This window comes from Phoxinus phoxinus, assembly GCF_949152265.1.
Source record: "Phoxinus phoxinus genome assembly, chromosome: 6".
Classification (NCBI taxonomy): domain Eukaryota; kingdom Metazoa; phylum Chordata; class Actinopteri; order Cypriniformes; family Leuciscidae; genus Phoxinus; species Phoxinus phoxinus.
The window spans coordinates 14667780-14685966 of record NC_136881.1 but is presented as its reverse complement, the minus strand read 5'-3'; the positions used below and the strand labels follow the sequence as shown (position 1 = coordinate 14685966).

General features: G+C 38.5%; 1 protein-coding gene across 4 annotated transcripts in view; it reads left to right on the top strand.

Moving 5' to 3' along the window:
* Positions 1–16926, top strand: part of tll1 (tolloid-like 1) — a 55723-nt gene extending 38797 nt beyond the window's left edge. For 3 of the 4 annotated variants that reach the window (XM_079616812.1, XM_079616811.1, XM_079616813.1), the window contains 12 exons: positions 372–487; positions 694–796; positions 915–1031; positions 2788–2933; positions 4146–4341; positions 4432–4557; positions 4929–5378; positions 9268–9393; positions 12814–12941; positions 15111–15324; positions 15621–15871; positions 15962–16926. In XM_079616812.1, the coding sequence (XP_079472938.1) occupies positions 372–487; positions 694–796; positions 915–1031; positions 2788–2933; positions 4146–4341; positions 4432–4557; positions 4929–5378; positions 9268–9393; positions 12814–12941; positions 15111–15324; positions 15621–15871; positions 15962–16096 (2108 nt within the window). In that variant the 3' untranslated portion in view covers positions 16097–16926. The remainder of the gene's footprint in view (positions 1–371; positions 488–693; positions 797–914; positions 1032–2787; positions 2934–4145; positions 4342–4431; positions 4558–4928; positions 5379–9267; positions 9394–12813; positions 12942–15110; positions 15325–15620; positions 15872–15961) is intronic. The other variant, XM_079616814.1, reaches the window with a different exon arrangement.
* Positions 16927–18187: the final 1261 nt, after the last annotated feature.

The window sequence follows — 18187 nt, the reverse complement described above, 5'->3', positions numbered from 1 at the left end:
AATAGGTCTTTGTTACTTCATTGTGTGTGTGTGTATCTGTTTCCTGCACTGCTATTTAGCGGTGGCGCTCGGCCACTACTGAATATACAGTGCTACGGCACAATCATTTTTAGTCGAGTTGTGAACGTCTTTCTATTGTGTTGTCTTCCCGGCTGCATGAAAAAAAAAACATACAAACAAACATTCAGGGTAGTCTGATAAATGAGTGAATTATTCGAGTCGGTTCTTTTAATTAATTGGTCAAAAAGACTTGATAATCAGTTGAAGTTATGCATTCAAGTTTTTTATAATAAGTGGAAATGTTCAAATACTGAAACGTTTTTTCTGTATGTACTCTCATTAATCATGTTATTGTGTTGGTCTCTTTCCAGCATGTGGTGAAACACTACAGGACTCAGTGGGGAATTTATCATCTCCAGGATATCCTAATGGGTACCCGTCTTATACACACTGTGTATGGAGGATCTCCGTCACACCTGGGGAGAAGGTAAGACACTTCTGTGTGTTAAGTGTGTGACTTTACAACGGTTCATTACACTGAACTGTTCCACAGTCATCTGTATTTGTGATTTTCAATTTTTTTTTCTTTTTTTTTCTGTAATTGTCTTCACTATGAGGTTGTAGATACAGAACTTTGATCCAGTGTGTGAAGTTTGACGTATTTGACAGCTGCATGTGTGCTGCCCATTTCAGATAGTGTTAAACTTCACCACTATGGACCTCTACAAAAGCAGCCTGTGCTGGTACGACTACATAGAGGTTCGTGATGGATACTGGAGGAAAGCGCCATTGCTGGGTACATACATTCTAGTAAACTCACCAGGAATAATCTGGAATTTATTAAGCAATCATATGAATCACCAATGGATGCTTATGAGGGAACTATTACTTATTGTGTGTGTGTATTTGTGCAGGTCGTTTCTGTGGTGATAAAATTCCAGAAGTTTTGATCTCCACAGACAGTCGGATGTGGATTGAGTTCCGTAGTAGCAGCAACTGGGTTGGAAAGGGATTCGCAGCAGTCTATGAAGGTGTGTGTTAGGGCTGTCATAATATCAGATTTTCCCTACACGGTTATTTTGTACAAAAGAATTTGTGATAAAAAAATATGATAACGATATCCATAGAAAAAAAAAAGCTTTTTGGTGTTTTCTTTTTTTGGCTAATGAATCACACTCAAATTACAAGTGTAGGCAGCTAGAGAGACATTTTGTCAAACTGTAGACAAACTGTACAAAATTGTACAAAATAACTTACTTTTGATTGGTTGCAGACTTGCACCTGGTCTTTTTTATGGAATCCATAAAAATCTTTCTTTGTTTTCTGTTGTATAATGAGTGGAAACCAGCATTAAGGTGCAATACTAGGATGGACTGTCAACCAAATGGTGGTGGATTTCTTATGATATTATCATATGTGTAGTATTAACATTATATCAGTATATAATTTTTTTATTTATCAAGGTTATCATCAACACCAGTATATTGCGACACCCCTAGTGTGTGTGAACTATTATGAACCAGTTTCTTGTTCATTGCAATTTAATGTCTTAAAGGGTTAGTTCACCCAAAAATGAAAATAATGTCATTAATGACTCACCCTCATGTCGTTCTAAGCCCGTAAGACCTCCGTTCATCTTCGGAACACAGTTTAAGATATTTTAGATTTAGTCCGAGAGATTTCTGTCCCTCCATTGAAGCTGTATATACAGTATACTGTCCATGTCCATAAAGTTAATATAAACATCATCAAAGTAGTCCATGTGACATCAGTGGGTTAGTTAGAAGTTTTTGAAGCATCGAAAATACTTTTTGGTCCAAAAATAACACAAAATAAGACTTTATTACGCATTGTATTCTCTCCCGGGTCTGTTGTCAATCATTCACAGTTACGCTGATGGCGTAAGACGCTGATGACGTGTTATCTGGTGCGCCCGAGCTTCATTTATAGACTGAGGGAAACGCACGCTGTAAAAGTGTCTCATCCGCGACATGCACATTTACGCACCATTAAAAAAATGATATCCACGCAAACAATGTAGAATAGCTTGAATATAGCGTGCGTCTCCCTCAGACTGTAAACGAAGCTCGGGCGCACCAGATAACACGTCATCAGCGTCTTACGTCAGCAGCGTCACTGCGGAGTCGTGAACGCAGATTGACAACAGACCCGGGAGAGAATACAATGCGTAATAAAGTCTTATTTTGTGTTATTTTTGGACCAAAAAGTATTTTCGATGCTTCAAAAACTTCTAACTAACCCACTGATGTCACATGGACTACTTTGATGATGTTTATATTACCTTTATGGACATGGACAGTATACTGTATATACAGCTTCAATGGAGGGACAGAAATCTCTCGGACTAAATCTAAAATATCTTAAACTGTGTTCCGAAGATGAACGGAGGTCTTACGGGCTTAGAACGACATGAGGGTGAGTCATTAATGACATTATTTTCATTTTTGGGTGAACTAACCCTTTAACGGTGAAGTGTGCAGCATTAGAGACACAAAAACAAGAATGCAAAACGAATGACTGCCATCTTCCATTCGTCACATCAAACTACAGATAGATTGATTGTAGCTGACTGCATACTAAATATAAAAAATATTGTAATAATTCAAATGACATCAGCTTGACAAAAATGGTATAACATTAACAGATATTATTTTAAGAAATAGCATTGCAAATTGTTTAAATAAATAATATTAAAATATTCTAATAAGTAATATTGTTTAGACAGTGAAAAATATAATTTTCCCAATCTCTTTTTGTGTCCGGTAGCAATATGCGGAGGGGAGATCAGTAAGGACTCTGGACAGATTCAGTCTCCAAACTATCCAGATGACTACCGTCCATCTAAGGAATGTGTGTGGAGGATCACAGTGTCCGAGGGCTACAGCGTGGGCTTGAGCTTTCAGGTCTTTGAGGTGAGGTTGTTGTCTTCTCTTTTTTGCCTGTTTTCTGTTTATGTATTTCCAGTCAAGTAATATTTTCACTTTAGCATTCTTCTTTCATTCTCCTCTTTTTCCTTTGTCTTTTCATTCTGAGAAGGAGATGAAAAGAGGAGAGACATGTGGGCTGTTTAGTTTATGCTTATGATATACACACACAAATAGACATTGTCAAGGTGTTTTTCCTGTAAGACTGCAGATGTGTGAGGCCAAAAGACAGGCATGTTTGATTATTTACATTAAAATGTCAGAATGTTGTTATAAGTCCTAAGTATGTATGCACACCATTGTGTGTGTCAGTAGGTCAAAGGTGTTGAATTGTTCAGAGGAAACGAAAACACACTCTCTCCCTTTGCATACACACATTCACACTTTCTTTTGCACGTATACAGTCTATGTATAAAGAGCAGGACATGTACAAGACCTGAGAGCCTGGCATATTATATACACAGAGACGCCTGAGATCCTGTTTTTATTGGATTGGTTTCCTAGGCACTGACACCTACTGTAAGGTGCCATAGAAACTCGAATGCCATTAAAGGTGACATATTATGCCCCTTTTCACAAGATGTAATATAAATCTATGGTGTCCCCAGAATGTGTCTGTAAAAATTCAGCTCAAAAAACCCCCAGATCATTCATTAAAGCAAGTTGCCCCTTTTTGGGTGTGAGCAAAAACGCGCCGTTTTTGTGTGTGTCCCTTTAAATGCAAATGAGCTGCTGCTCCCCGCCCCGTTCAGAAGACGGCCGATCCTTTATACTTCGGAGACAAACAATAACAAAACACGTGAATTTCACTCATCCAAAATGTCCGAAATAACCAGTAGCGGAGTGCAGCCTTACAAAGAGACTCAGGAAGAGGTTGCAACTTTTAGACGCACCTGGACGTTTCTGAATGGTTAGTGGATACATTTATGTAGTTGTTGTGGAGTTACATTGATTCGTCTGTTTCTGGGGGATTTCTGTTGAAAATTAAATTAATCCACTGCTCTCTTGTCTCTTCTGAGGCTGGGACTCTATATCGTTCTGTGCTCGTCTGTACAGCCAATGACACAAATGTCACTTTTCAAGTTTTCTGGGTTGGTAGATGCACAGGGGACCCAATTATAGCACTTAAAAACGGAAAAAGTCATATTGTCATGATATGTCCCCTTTAACACATACTGTATTGTCTCTGTGTTTGTGCAGATCGAGCGACACGACAGCTGTGCATATGACTATCTTGAGGTTAGAGACGGTTTGTCTGAGAACAGCCCTCTGATTGGTCGATTCTGCGGCTACGATAAACCTGAAGATATCCGTTCCACCTCCAACACACTCTGGATGAAATTTGTCTCTGATGGGACTGTAAATAAAGCAGGCTTTGCTGCAAACTTTTTCAAAGGTACACACACACAAAATAGTTCTATCAGAAGCTGATTTGTTGGCCCTTGTCCATTCAACTGATGTCACTCTGTGTGTGTCATTAAAACAGAGGAAGACGAGTGTCTGAAGCCAGATAATGGCGGCTGTGAACAGAGATGCGTTAATACATTAGGAAGCTTCAAATGTGCCTGTGATCCTGGATACGAACTGGCCCCTGACAAGAAAAGCTGTGAAGGTAAGAAAGTGTGTGTTTGTGTGTCCACGTACTGCACACAGGTGCTTCCGTCTGCTTGACTCAAACATGCTCAGCGGATGTTCATGCCAAACTTAACAGTTCAGGAAAACATCCGCAGTCAACAGGAAAACAACATGAACAAACAGCAATTTGGCTACACTCACTCTGCTCAGAAACCACATGATTTCAGTCATTAAAAAAGTAGAAAGTGTCGCGGCAACAACACTAAAATAACACAAAAACCATCAAAGACCTGTACTATAGTTTATATTTAATTAAATGCTTATTAGTCTGTTTACTGCGAGAGAACTGAAGACAGAATATTTCACTTTTGTGTTTTTAAAACTTTGTTCTCTCTTTTTCTCTTTCAGCTGCATGTGGTGGCTTGCTGACTAAGTTGAACGGCACAATCACCACCCCAGGTTGGCCTAAGGAATATCCTCCCAATAAGAACTGTGTGTGGCAAGTGGTTGCTCCCACTCAGTACCGCATATCCATGCAGTTTGAAGCCTTTGAACTTGAGGGAAATGAGGTGAGAGACTGTGTGTGTGCCAGTGTGGTAGAGTGCGTATTGTTTTATGTAGGTAGAAAGAAGGATGGATGTTTATCGGTGTATTATTTCTCTATTTTATATGTGCAGGTGTGTAAGTATGACTATGTTGAGGTGCGGAGCGGCTTGTCATCTGACTCGAAGCTTCATGGGAAATACTGCGGAACAGAGGTTCCAGAGGTCATCACCTCCCAGTACAACAACATGCGAATCGAGTTCAAATCAGACAACACAGTCTCCAAGAAAGGCTTCAAAGCTCATTTCTTCTCCGGTAAGACCACCATGCCAGCGCTTTTCATTTGAAATTGAGATTTGGAAGTCTTTAGCTATGTTTTGACACCTCCATCCAAGCTCGCTTGTATATATGAATTTCAAAGTGTAAATTTCGAAAGCTTTTGAAAGGCCCTCTCTCTCATACGACTGTATCGTGAGAAGTTCTCTGGGTTTGGTTAGAAACTTCCATTGTTGGAACAGACTGTACAAAAGTATTAATCCAAACACTGAAACCTGGACTTTAGCATAATTGTGTTTCTGACCTGCTTGGATGTTCGATTGCCACTTGTAAATGTGAAATGTAGATGTTTTGGGGTAAGTAACATCTGGAAATGTCTGTAATTTTAGACATTTTAATGTGCGCTGACAACGTAATTTGTAAAGTGAAAACTTCAAATGTGTGTGAATCAGGGCATTCTTTTCCACAGACAGGCCTGCTCACTGCAAAGAGAGACTCTTTATATTTTTGTCCTGCCAGGACGTTGATAATGATGTGCCAGATATGATTGGCCAGCAGGTCATGTCAAGGCGTGTTTCAGGTACAGCCTTCTGTTCCCTGATTGGGAATGGATTTGCCCTCATGTCTGAGGTGCCTTTAAGAATCCATTCATGTTATTGGACACTGGGCTCTGTCTCTATGGCAACAAATGTCCCAGCCTTTTGGGTCAGCAGCATTTGTTGATCATGCATGTGTATGCAATACGCATGATAAGAAGAAGATGGTGCAACTTTTTACAAATGGTTAAATATTATTTGCAACCATTTGTACTCTACTATTAACATGATTCAGTTTGTCTGACTAGAGCTCACAAACTAATTATAAATAAAGCAGGTAATATATGCAGAAGATTCATATGACAGTATTATCATCTCATAATGCTTACCGGTATATGCATTATAGACTGTACAGGAGAAAATGAGATGTGAGTTTGTGTACAAATATACTTTTAATATCTGCTGATAATAGATGAATAGTCCAGTCAGCTTCATGAAACAAGAATATCAGTTGTGTTCATTTCCTCCCCCATGCAGTGAATCCCTGATTTTATTATTATTTCATAATCTCACACCCATGAGAACTTGAAGATATGAAAGGACTCAAATTGGTTGGCAAAGTTATAAAGAGAAAGAGAGATGAACCAGATAAACAAACTAGATCCGTCTTTGTTGGGCATAGCAACATTACATTTTAAAAAGTGTAGCTTCTTATTGTTGTCAAAGAACCCCAGTTTAATGTGTCCCTCCTTTTTCAAATCAATCCACTTTTTTGACATTTTAATAATTTGTTTATTATTTACATTTTATTAGGATTAATATTATATTCAATGTATAGTTAAAGGTGCTGTAAGGGATATTATTCGTTTTGCCCTCATGGCTACTTCCAACCATACAACCTTTTCTGAAACCCAGTCAATCTAATAAACCCGAATGCATAAGAAATATACATTTTAGCTTATTACTTTAAGCTGACGCATACGCAGGGTCTGCCACTTTATGAGTCATCTGTTTGTATTTGGCTCTTCTGGGCAGATTTGTACTGTATAAATGGAATATGCACACATTAATGTTTAGGGCAAACCCATGGTAAATGAGTCCCACTGTATATGTAATGTGTGTGAGTGGGAGAGAGAATAATCTCAATTCTCAATGAGTTATAATAGCATCATTCTCATTGTCTGGAAGTCCCTGAGGTTGGATTTTTGCTGGCCCAGTGCCGACAGACTTAGGGAGGTCCCCAGAGCTCTCCCTCATGCTCCTGATCTGTGTGAGTGTGTACTGAGCCGAACGAGAGCGCCGAACTGGAAACAGTGAAAGAGGGGATTCATTTCTTGTATATACACAGGAAAGAAAGCAAGATTCTGATACGCTTGACCTGTAAAATATTTCTTTAGAATAGGGTTGATTTTTGTGAGACACACGTACAGCACACTCTTATCTCTTCAGCTTTGGCATTGTATGATTAAGTATTAATTTCATAGGAAAAATAAGGATCTTTTGTCCAGAAAGGGAACTATATTCACGTTGCACAGTAAAACAACAGGAAATTGTTCAAGACAAAATACATGCTTGAAAACAGCATTAATTATGAAAAATGTGTGGTGACCCACAAAGGCTTGGGTCTCTTTAGCTCTCTCTCCATCTGTTATGCATTGGGTTTGATGATTATGCTGGTGGTTTTGAGCAGAGGTTGAAGTGTGATAATTAGCTAAACCTGAGACTTCCATGAAAATAATAACAGCTTTTGACTCATGGGACGCTGCGGCGTATAGATGCACAATGGGCGGAAAAAAACATAAGGAATCATTGACCCAAAAATGAAAAAATGCACCAATTACTCATCCTCATGTCGTTCCAAACCCTTAAGATTTTCGTTAATCTTTGATTCACAAATGAAGATATTTGGAATGAAATCAGAGAGATTTCTGTCCCTCCATTGACAGCTACGCAACTACCACTTTGTCGCTTTAAAATGTTTGTAAAGAGGTCGTAAAAGGAGTCTCCTCAACCATGTCTCAGAACATTTGGACTAAACCGCTCAATTCATATAGATTAATTTTACAATCTTTTAATGGATAATGGAGTCAAATTGGTCTGAAATCTCTCTTCATTTGTGTTCCGAAGATGAACGAAAGTCTTAAGGGTTTGGATTGAAATGACATGAGGGTGTAGCCTGGCTAACGCCAGACCCAATTCTCGTTGAGACTTGGGTCTGGGAACCACATGTGCATTTTCTCGTATTTGAGGCGTGGTTTACGAATGCGCCGGCGCCGTTTATTGGGTGCTAAGAATGTCTATCAAATGCGCCTGTAGCTCATAGCCAATCGTTTCCATTATACCAGATGACGTATGTAGAGAAATGGTTTAACGCCAAACGCTGCTCTTTTTTCTAAATAAAATTGCGATCTAAACTACTTAGAACAATATCTAAGGCTGCATCAAAAGGTAGCTTCGCGTCTGCTGCCATGTTGACTCCATAGATATAAACAAACTGCTTAGTTGTGTCGCAAAGATGTCGTCATCGTCTTGCTGCTCCCTCCCCGTTCTGTGATTGGTTCCCTAAACGAGGCGAAAATCAGGTCCATGGTTTCCAGATTGCCTTTCAGCGAGAATAAAATCGCGCTGCGCAAAGGCAGTCTGGGGAAACCCAGGCTAATGAGGGTGAGCAATTGATGACATAATTTTAATTTTTGGGTGAACTAACCCTTTAAGTGACACATTTAGTTTACAGATACACAGACTAAATATGCTAAATAATATCAGTTTTTCTTAATCGCTTAGCACTTCCTCAACAACATATACAGTATGATTCTCTCTCTGTGTTAAAGGGGGCATTTGTGCACAATTATATATCAGTTTATTTGCAAGAGAGCTGTTTTTGTGCCCATTTAACTAAAGGAATTATGCACATCAGATAATGGTACATCTATAATATATGCATTTATAATGAGCCTAATTTACATAGAATGAAGGTGTGTTTGTGCTAGAAAAAAAATGCCAGTGGCTTAATTTAAATATGGTGGTGCCTTGTTTCAGTGCATTTAGCATGTGGTTAAATTGATTGGGTGGTTAGCGAATAAGATGCTGATTTCTGTTTTGAAATATCACAGATAAAAGTGACATTTCTGTGAATTTACCCATTATTTAGATTTTCTTCCATCTCCTTTGGTTATTTAACTAATATAGACATTTATTTATTATTCACCACTCAATGCAATTACTCTTTACAGATACATCTAAATCAAACTCCTGATGGCAGAATTGATTACGCTGAAGAGTTATATTTCAACAATCGCAGGCCATCATCTCTCATGCAGATTTCAAAATGTCTCAATCAAAGGATCTGATTGGATCTCACTGTTCGTCACTCTCTTCTTTTTCTGTTACAGATAAAGATGAATGTTCAAAGGATAACGGTGGATGCCAGCATGAGTGTATCAACACCATTGGCAGCTACGTGTGCCAGTGCCGCAACGGCTTTATTCTGCATGAGAACAAACACGACTGCAAGGAAGGTATGTACAGGCACTCGCAAAAGAATAATAGTGGCTAGGAGAGGATAAGTGAGGGTAGTCGTCTGGCAGTGGCACATCCAGCATGTGTAAGCATGTTGGTATATACTACATTCTGCTGAAGACGAGCAAAAACCCACAAACAACAAAGAAAAAAAACTTCTTAGCATTTAAGATGCAGAGTAAATAATTTTCGTGCTGGTTTTCTGCCTGTTTAATTTTTTTCTTTTTGCCTCTATTCAGGCTTTTTAATATAAATTACAATTAAGATTTCACTTATAAACAATCCAATGTTTTTCATATTTTTCAATGGGGCCATATTATTAAGAGTCTAATTTCAATTTCAATCTGACCTTAACAGTTGTAGCACATTTCCACATGGATTTTTTGCAGGCTTTAAAGTAACTTTGTTATGACGGATGGGGTAGTTATTGTATAAATAAAAACTACACTGGAGTACACAACAAAGCATGGATGATCATTTCACATGCGAAGAGGCCAGGTCTCAAACTACCCTGTTTATACAGTGAGAGTGAGGTCAGATGGCAGACAAAACTTTTAAAACCATTTAATAATAATGTTGTATAATAAAGCAGTGTAAATAAAATAACAAATGTGCTATTAATAGTTAGAGCTGCATTATAAATACAATAAATGAGGTGACTGAACTTAAAGCGTTAAAGTAAACTTTGAAACAGTTGTCCTCCTGATCTCCACACATGTTGAAGCATTTAGATGGTCTGTTATAGGCAAACAGTGTCTCCCACTAAACCTCGCCTTTCATACAAGCACTGTCAACCTCCAGTGCAGCTCTGCCCTGCAGGCCTTTTAACATTTTTGTGGGCTTTGGAAAGTTTAAAGCAGTGTGTGTGTTTCTCTTTGAAAAGAAAAACAGTTAGACCTGAGGAGAGGAGGATAGAGATATTACCCTTTAAGCTCCAGAGTCAGGGTCAAGAAGTTAAACCAGCGGCATCCTGGAATACACTCACGCACACATACGCACACACACACACACACACACACACACACACACACACACACACACACACACACACACACACACACACACACACACACACACACACACACACACACACTTTACTGTCTCTTCAAGGCTAGATCACTGGCTCTGATTTTAAACATCTGGAGTTTCACAAAGCTTCAAAGTCTTAATCCTGCTTCTGTTTTCATTTTCCTTTGTGCATGTGCATGTATGTGTGTAAGATGTGTATCTCTTAAAAGTCTATCAATAGCAACACTAGACCAGCTTTACTAGTTGATTATACAAGTATTACTTGTGTATTACTATTTACACAAGAATATCATCATAACAAAGTCAAGAGGGCTGTCTGGTAATTATTTTGTCATGTGTAGAGATAGAGAGCAAAACGTAGATAGCCTATGGAATGATATAACACACTTATAAAGTTTGACCTAGAAACACACTCAAACTCCTTTCAAGACACCTTATGTATACACATTCAAACAGATGCACAAACCAACAGTGTGCGTGTGTGTGTGTGCGTGTGTGAATGTGTGCATGTGTGAGTGTGAACACCAGAGGCAAAATACTGAAAATACCTTTGTTAACTAATGCACACTGACCTGATTATCAAAGGGAATAATAGAGGCTTATCCAGACTTACAGTGTGTGTGTGTGTGTGTGTGTGTGTGTGTGTGTGTGTGTGTGTGTGTGTGTGTGTGATATGTGTGATATGTGTGTGTAATATGTGTGTAGTGTGATAGTGGTAATACTGTAGATGATACAGTGGGGCCCAAAATTCTAATGCCACACTATATTAGAAAAATAAAATAAATAACAGTTATGAAATGTCAGATAATCACGAGATTTTGGAACATACTCAAATCAGGCTTGATAAGATGATCACCAGGTTTTACACAAATTTGTAAAGTTCATGCAGATCAAGAGGTTCTGTCACTGAAGCAGAAGGGAGACATAAGGCAAGGCAAGTTCATTAATATAGTACTATTTCATAAACAAAGTGCTATCAATAATATAAAGGTTAAATAAACAAAACACAGAAAATAATAAATAAATTAAAAGAACAGTTTACATTAAACTAAATATGAGTGAAAAAAGACAAAATACTTAAAATAAATAGTACAGTGCGATCAGCATAGAGCTGAAACTGTGCTCAATCAAACATACTCCTGCACATTCATCAATTCAACTTTTCACAATCTACATGTGTCATGTAAAATAAAATAATTTTCACTAGTGGTCTCAAACTTTCGGCCCCCACTCTTATTTGGATACAGAGAAAGCCACAGCAGGTCGGATTGTTCTCATCCATTCATACAGTATTGGATAACACCCATTCCAACACACATATACACACTCTGCAGGGGTTTGGTGAAAATGTTTTTCTGACCTGGTTTCTCAGTGTCACAGCAGGTTAACTGACTGCGTGGATCTTGCTGTAATCACTTGACCTTTTGCACACACATAAGCACACTCACAAGCACGCTTTGCCAAAAATTCCAAAGGAATATTTTGAATATTTTCTAGTGAGGATGATCAAGGATGTTAAAGAAGGCTAGTCTCCTGTAAGAGAGATTTACTCATGCTCATTAGAAAGGTGAGTCTCAGGTGAACCTATGAGCCCAGGTAAACATACTAAAGGTTAAGCATTCGGTAATAGTCTTTCAGAGATGTGCACACCTCACAACCAGGGCAAAGTTCAAAGTTTGAGCTGCTACTCTTCATTTGGAGAAAGGTTATGTCAAACAGAAAGCAAGTGAAGTCACATACATGAGAATTGTATTGCTTTCTGTTTGTGACATAACAGTGTTTTGACTTACAGTCGACCCTTGTTAACTACTACTAACATCATAAATGTAGCAGTTTTTTATATTTAAAAAATATTCTGTACATTTATAACTATACTTTGTGTTATATTTGCTTTAAAAAAAAAAAATGTGTTAATGCTGCTTTGTGGGTATTTGGGAGTGACAGCCAATGTTACATATTACTTTCTTCTGACCATGATATTTTTTTCCTCTTTTGGAAAGTCATAGAAATACTATCATGGATATTTTGTTTGCTGTTGGAGCAAATGAGAATGCAAAATATATATGTTGTAGTTTCCATTCACCACTATAGTAGTTTACCCAACTACAGTATGACGGCTTCCGCTTCTGAGAACCCTGGAAATGTGAAAAGTGTCAATCTGTGCTGCTAAAAGATGATGGGTTTTGACACTACAATGATGTAGCAAAAAAGCTTCAAAGATAGGTTTATTTAAATCCATTCCACAGAGTTCCAAAGATTTCCCCTCAAAATTCTGCCTGGGAGTACTCGTGGGTCATTGTTATCTAAACTTTAGTACTCACATGTTATTATTGTGCTGCATCACTGTTTCTAATGATCTTTACCCTCTTCACCCCATACCTGTTTATCAGCTGAGTGTGAGCACAAGATCCACAGCACGAGTGGAACCATCAGCAGTCCCAACTGGCCTGACAAATACCCCAGCAGAAAGGAGTGCACGTGGGACATCACCGCCACACCCGGCCACCGGGTCAAAATTGTGAGTTTTTATAATACATCTGTAATACTATAATACTACATGTTTGCTTTTGTTAAACACACCTTAACATTTAAAACAAACATCTCCTCAACCTTTACACGCAGAAAACAAGCACACAGATTTCATTGACCTGAGCAGAGACACAAACATATATGTAATCCTATTGACAATCTCACATCACACACATTCCCACTCACACATGCTCACATTAAAATGCACACATGTATAATCTCCTCTTAAACAAACACGTGGTCATGCAAATACCTCTCTGCCCCAATACGTAGGACGTAACCCAACGATAAAAGTAACACAAGATATCTAATAATTCATAATAATAAGGCTTGAGCAGTTGTATCCTCTTGCTCATATTTCAATTCAGTTAGGATTTTAACATACTAGTGTGTGAAAGCAAATAGGTTAGCAGACCGCTATGGCAGGGGTTTAAAGGATGACCTCAGTGTCTCCCACTGCTGTCTGGATCGGACTTCTAAGTCTTTAATTTAGACCTAAACTGATTCTAAATGGCCCTAATCTCTCAGAACACAAGTGAAGACACTAAAAGGAGAATTTTATTGTTTGTTTGGATGAGGTACAAGTGTTTTTGGGGATTGATAGTTTTAGGGTCCATTAGAATTAATATATCATTTCGACATTAACGTTTGAAGTTCTCATAATACATTTGTAGAGTAACTTTATCAGCACGGCTTTGCTTTCATCGCTGTCTCTGTGTGTAGCGGCAGCAGCTGGCTTTTTACGTAATGCTAATGTTGTGAGCACAAAAGGTACAATGACTTTAAAACGTGTAATTCAATCTCATGCAATGGTTCAGGGATTTGCGGATGGTTCAACATACGGTACATAACCCAGTTTTAAGTTTTATTAAGGCAGGCCACTCAGGCCATCTAGGCAACATCCTCAAGCAACAATTTCCCATGTAGCCCGACAAGGAACCTACACTTACAGAAAGCTCTGCAGATGTAGAATTGAAACACCCATCATTCATATATCCGCCCCTTGTATATTTGTTTATTAAATATTTTTAATGAAAGAAGTATCTTGTGCTCACTAAGGCTGCATTTATTTGATTACAAGTATAGTAAAACATTAATAGTGTGAAATAATTTAACATCTTAAAATAACGGTTTTCTATTTTGATATATTTTAAAACAAAATTTATTCATGTTATGTCAAAGATGAATTCCCAGAAGCCATTACTCCAGTCTTCAGTGTCACATGATCCTTCAGAAATCATTCTAATAATCTTAAAAACATTTATCAATGTAAAAAAAGTTTGTGCTGCTTAGTGAAGCATTTTTCAGGATTCTTTAATGACTAGAAAAATGAAAAGCATTTCTTTTAAATATAAATATGTGTAACAATACTTTTGTACAGTATTGTATCATATCAGTAATGTTTTACTTTCAGTAACAGTTACAGTCTGACTGCAATTAAAGTATTATTTAACATTTATTCAGTTTATTCAAATTTAGGGTCTTTAGCTCAAATCATCATGTCCTGCTTATGTGCATTAACAATTTTGAAAAAATAAAAAAAGGCAATTGTGTCTTTTTCCTGAAAGATGAGATTTCCATCCCTATAGCCGCCACATAGAGTGGTGCAGGGATGACGTCAGAACCCTGAAGACTAATTCACCGCTGGTTCCCTCAAGATTTTCCTATTGGGTTTTATAATGGGGGTTTTCAATTTATGAGTAAAATGATGTTAAACTGACATTTTGTTCTACAGCGTAAACTGCTCTAAACTCTAAGTACTTGTTTAAAACGTAGGTTTTCAAAAATGAACATAACTGCTTAAAAAGTCATGTTTTTGGTATGGGTGTGTGTAATTTACGTTGTTGAGCAAAACGAAATATCGTCAAGTTATGTTTACCCTAGGCTTTATTTTACTCATAAATTGAAAAACCCTTCAACAGTGGGTCCCATAGGAAAATCTCAAGGGAACAAGAGGGCGAGGTTTTGATGTCATCCCTGCACCCCTCTATAAACAGTTGGGTTGTCACAGCCAAAAATCTTTATCTGCTTCTTTAATATGCCAAATGTGTTCAACTTTTAGCTGAGGAGGTCAAAGAAGAGAAATCTTTTATTACTGTTTGGCAAGAATTATTGTGTCTGACTTCATTTTTCCTGTGTCGTCTCCTTCTGTTTCTAGTCTTTTAATGAGTTTGAGATTGAGCAGCACCAGGAATGCGCGTATGATCACCTGGAGGCCTTTGACGGTGACTCGGACAAGACGCCCATCCTGAGCCGTCTGTGCGGCAGTAAGATTCCAGAACCGCTCATTTCCACAGGCAACAAGATGTACCTGCGATTCATCTCTGACGCCTCAGTGCAGCGGAAAGGCTTTCAGGCCACTCACTCCACTGGTAACTACCATTGATTATTTGCATGTATAGCACTTGGATCAAATGTGATTCAAGTGTTCATAAAGCAATTCTCATTTCATTCTTACAGTTTAGCAGAGCCCTCTAGTGTATCAATCCTGCATTACATGTTGATTAGAGTCCCTGAAGTGTTGCCTTTTACCACAGCCTACAACATTACGACATTAGTATAATAACATTAGTGGAAGTGAACAGAACCATTTCTGATGGGGTGAAGAATTTTAAGTAAATCAATGATGATCATTATTAACAGCATATATGTGTGTGTTTGTGTGTAGAGTGTGGTGGGAGACTGAAAGCAGAGGTGCGTCAGAAGAACCTGTATTCTCATGCTCAGTTTGGGGATAATAACTACCCCGGCCACACCGACTGCGAGTGGCTCATAACGGCCGAGTCGGGTTATGGCATCGAGCTCACTTTTACCACCTTTGAGGTAGAGGAGGAGGCCGATTGCGGGTATGACTACATCGAACTCTACGATGGCTACGACACCGGAGCACACAAACTCGGACGCTTTTGTGGATCTGGGGTACGAGCTGTGTGTGCTATGAGCTTAATATATTCTTATGTTATACAGCTTGTTGTATTTCTTCTACTGACCCCTCTCTCCTGTGTTTAGCCTCGTGAGGAGCTTTACTCTGCTGGCGATGCCGTGTTGATCCATTTCCACTCTGATGACACGATCAGTAAGAAAGGCTTCCACATCCACTACACTAGTACAAAGTTCCAGGAGGCGCTACACACACGCAAGTAACGTCTCCCCTAGAGGTGAGAGAGACTCCAGAGAGACTGAGCACAGGGATGAAATGCTACAAGGAGAAACGGACTCCAGAAAACTATTAAGATTGATTTATGTCAATCAAAGACCCTGCCGAGATGGGTTTCCTGCATTGGATTTGCCTCTTTATGTTCAGCCACTGTGGAAGTGCTGTCATAATGACCTTTGACACTGATCAGCTGCTCTTATGTGTGGGATATCTCTGCCCACTGGAGTGCTGTCCTGCGCTCTTTGACTGGACCCCTGGACAAACACACAGACTCACACAAAAACTTTTTGTTGGCTCTCTGTTCAGATAAGACAGTGATAGTCATGTAAAATAACTGAAACGAAGAGACAATGACATTAAGACACTTCAGTAACTGCTATTGAACTTGAGTGTGTGTGTGCATGTCGCTCTGGACAGCATGGACAGTTTGGCTGCTGATGCCACACCACACTGTACCTCTGCTAAAATGTGTGTGTGTGTGTGTGTGTGCGTGTGTGCGTGCGTGCGTGCGTGCGTGCGTGCGTGCGTGCGTGCGTGCGTGCGTGTGTGTGTGTGTGTGTGTGTGTGCGCGTGTGTGGATGTGGATGTATGTGTTTGAGAGAGTGAGGCCTTCAAATACCAGCCTGAACTCATTCAAATGTTTTTACAATTATGTTGTTGTAATTTTACAATTATTCTGTTAGCTTTATGGCAAAACCCATTTTCTTTCCATCTAAAGTGCAAAAGTAAATATGTAGCCCTATTCAACAATAAGCTTACTTAAAGGGATAGTTCACTTTAAAATGAAAATTCTGTCATCATTTACTCACCCTCAAGTTGTTTCAAACCTGTATTAATTAATTTTTTCTGCTGAACACAAAGAAAGATATTTTGAAGAATGTCAGAAACCAAACAGTAGTCTGTACCCATTGACTTCCATAGTATTTTTTTTTCCTACTATGGAAGTCAATGGGTACAGACTACTGTTTGGTTTCTGACATTCTTCAAAATATCTTTCTTTGTGTTCAGCAGAAAAAATAAATTAATACAGGTTTGAAACAACTTGAGGGTGAGTAAATGATGACAGACTTTTAATTTTAAAGTGAACTATCCCTTTAAATACAGTATATGTAGCCCATTGCTAATGTCTGCTGTGACGGACATAGCAATTCAACTCGAGCGTTTATGACTACAAAGACGTTTTAAGACAGTGGGTCTCATTCACTAAGCTTGCGCACACGCACGAGTTTGGGTTTTTAACAACTTAAACCACACATACACAAAAATCACATGCTCTGGGTGGCCTTATACTGTAATTGTGTTAAGATCTAATTTTATACATAGATATCTCATCTATTTCATCATACAGTGAAAAACTGCGTTATAGTTTGGGCTGCAAGGTTTCCCTGTACATCAACACAGATATGCATGTCTTAAAGGTGTTTATTGTGTTTTGATCAGAACGCCTTTATTTGGCATGTTTTATGCAAACGACTAACCTTGGGCTGCCGCTCATTTAGAATATTCCAAATTCATTAACATTACAATGAGGTTGTGTACGCATGAGTGTGCACATTGTGAATTAGGCATTCATTTTACATGAGAAGTTCTCTTGTGCGTACAAATTCAAAATAATCCACACAATTTGTTGGTTGAATGAGACCCAGTTGTGCTTCATTCGTGAGCAGGCCCACAAGGAATCTGCGTGCAATGGTCATTTACAAAGATCCCCACACCTAGTGTGTTCATTTATTAAATACCATTTCTATTCTGAAGAATTTTTTGTGATTTTTTTCTTAAAATGTTAAAAAAAATTGTCTGCAGATTTAATTTGGGCCTTCTCATGAGTTGCAGAAACCATGTGAAGTTGTTTGAGTTTGAATTGTTTTTGTGTGTGAGAGAGAAAACTGATAGGATATATAATTCTATTATTTGCTTGTTGAAGAAACCAGTGGTTTTCTCACACTTCCAGTAACGCCTCCTGAAGAAGTGAACAGTGAACATAATGTGAAAAGGAAATGATGTCATAAAGCCTTGCATAATATGTATGTTACAGCTGTGACAACTGACTACAACCACCTTCACCCTGTTCGCTTTAT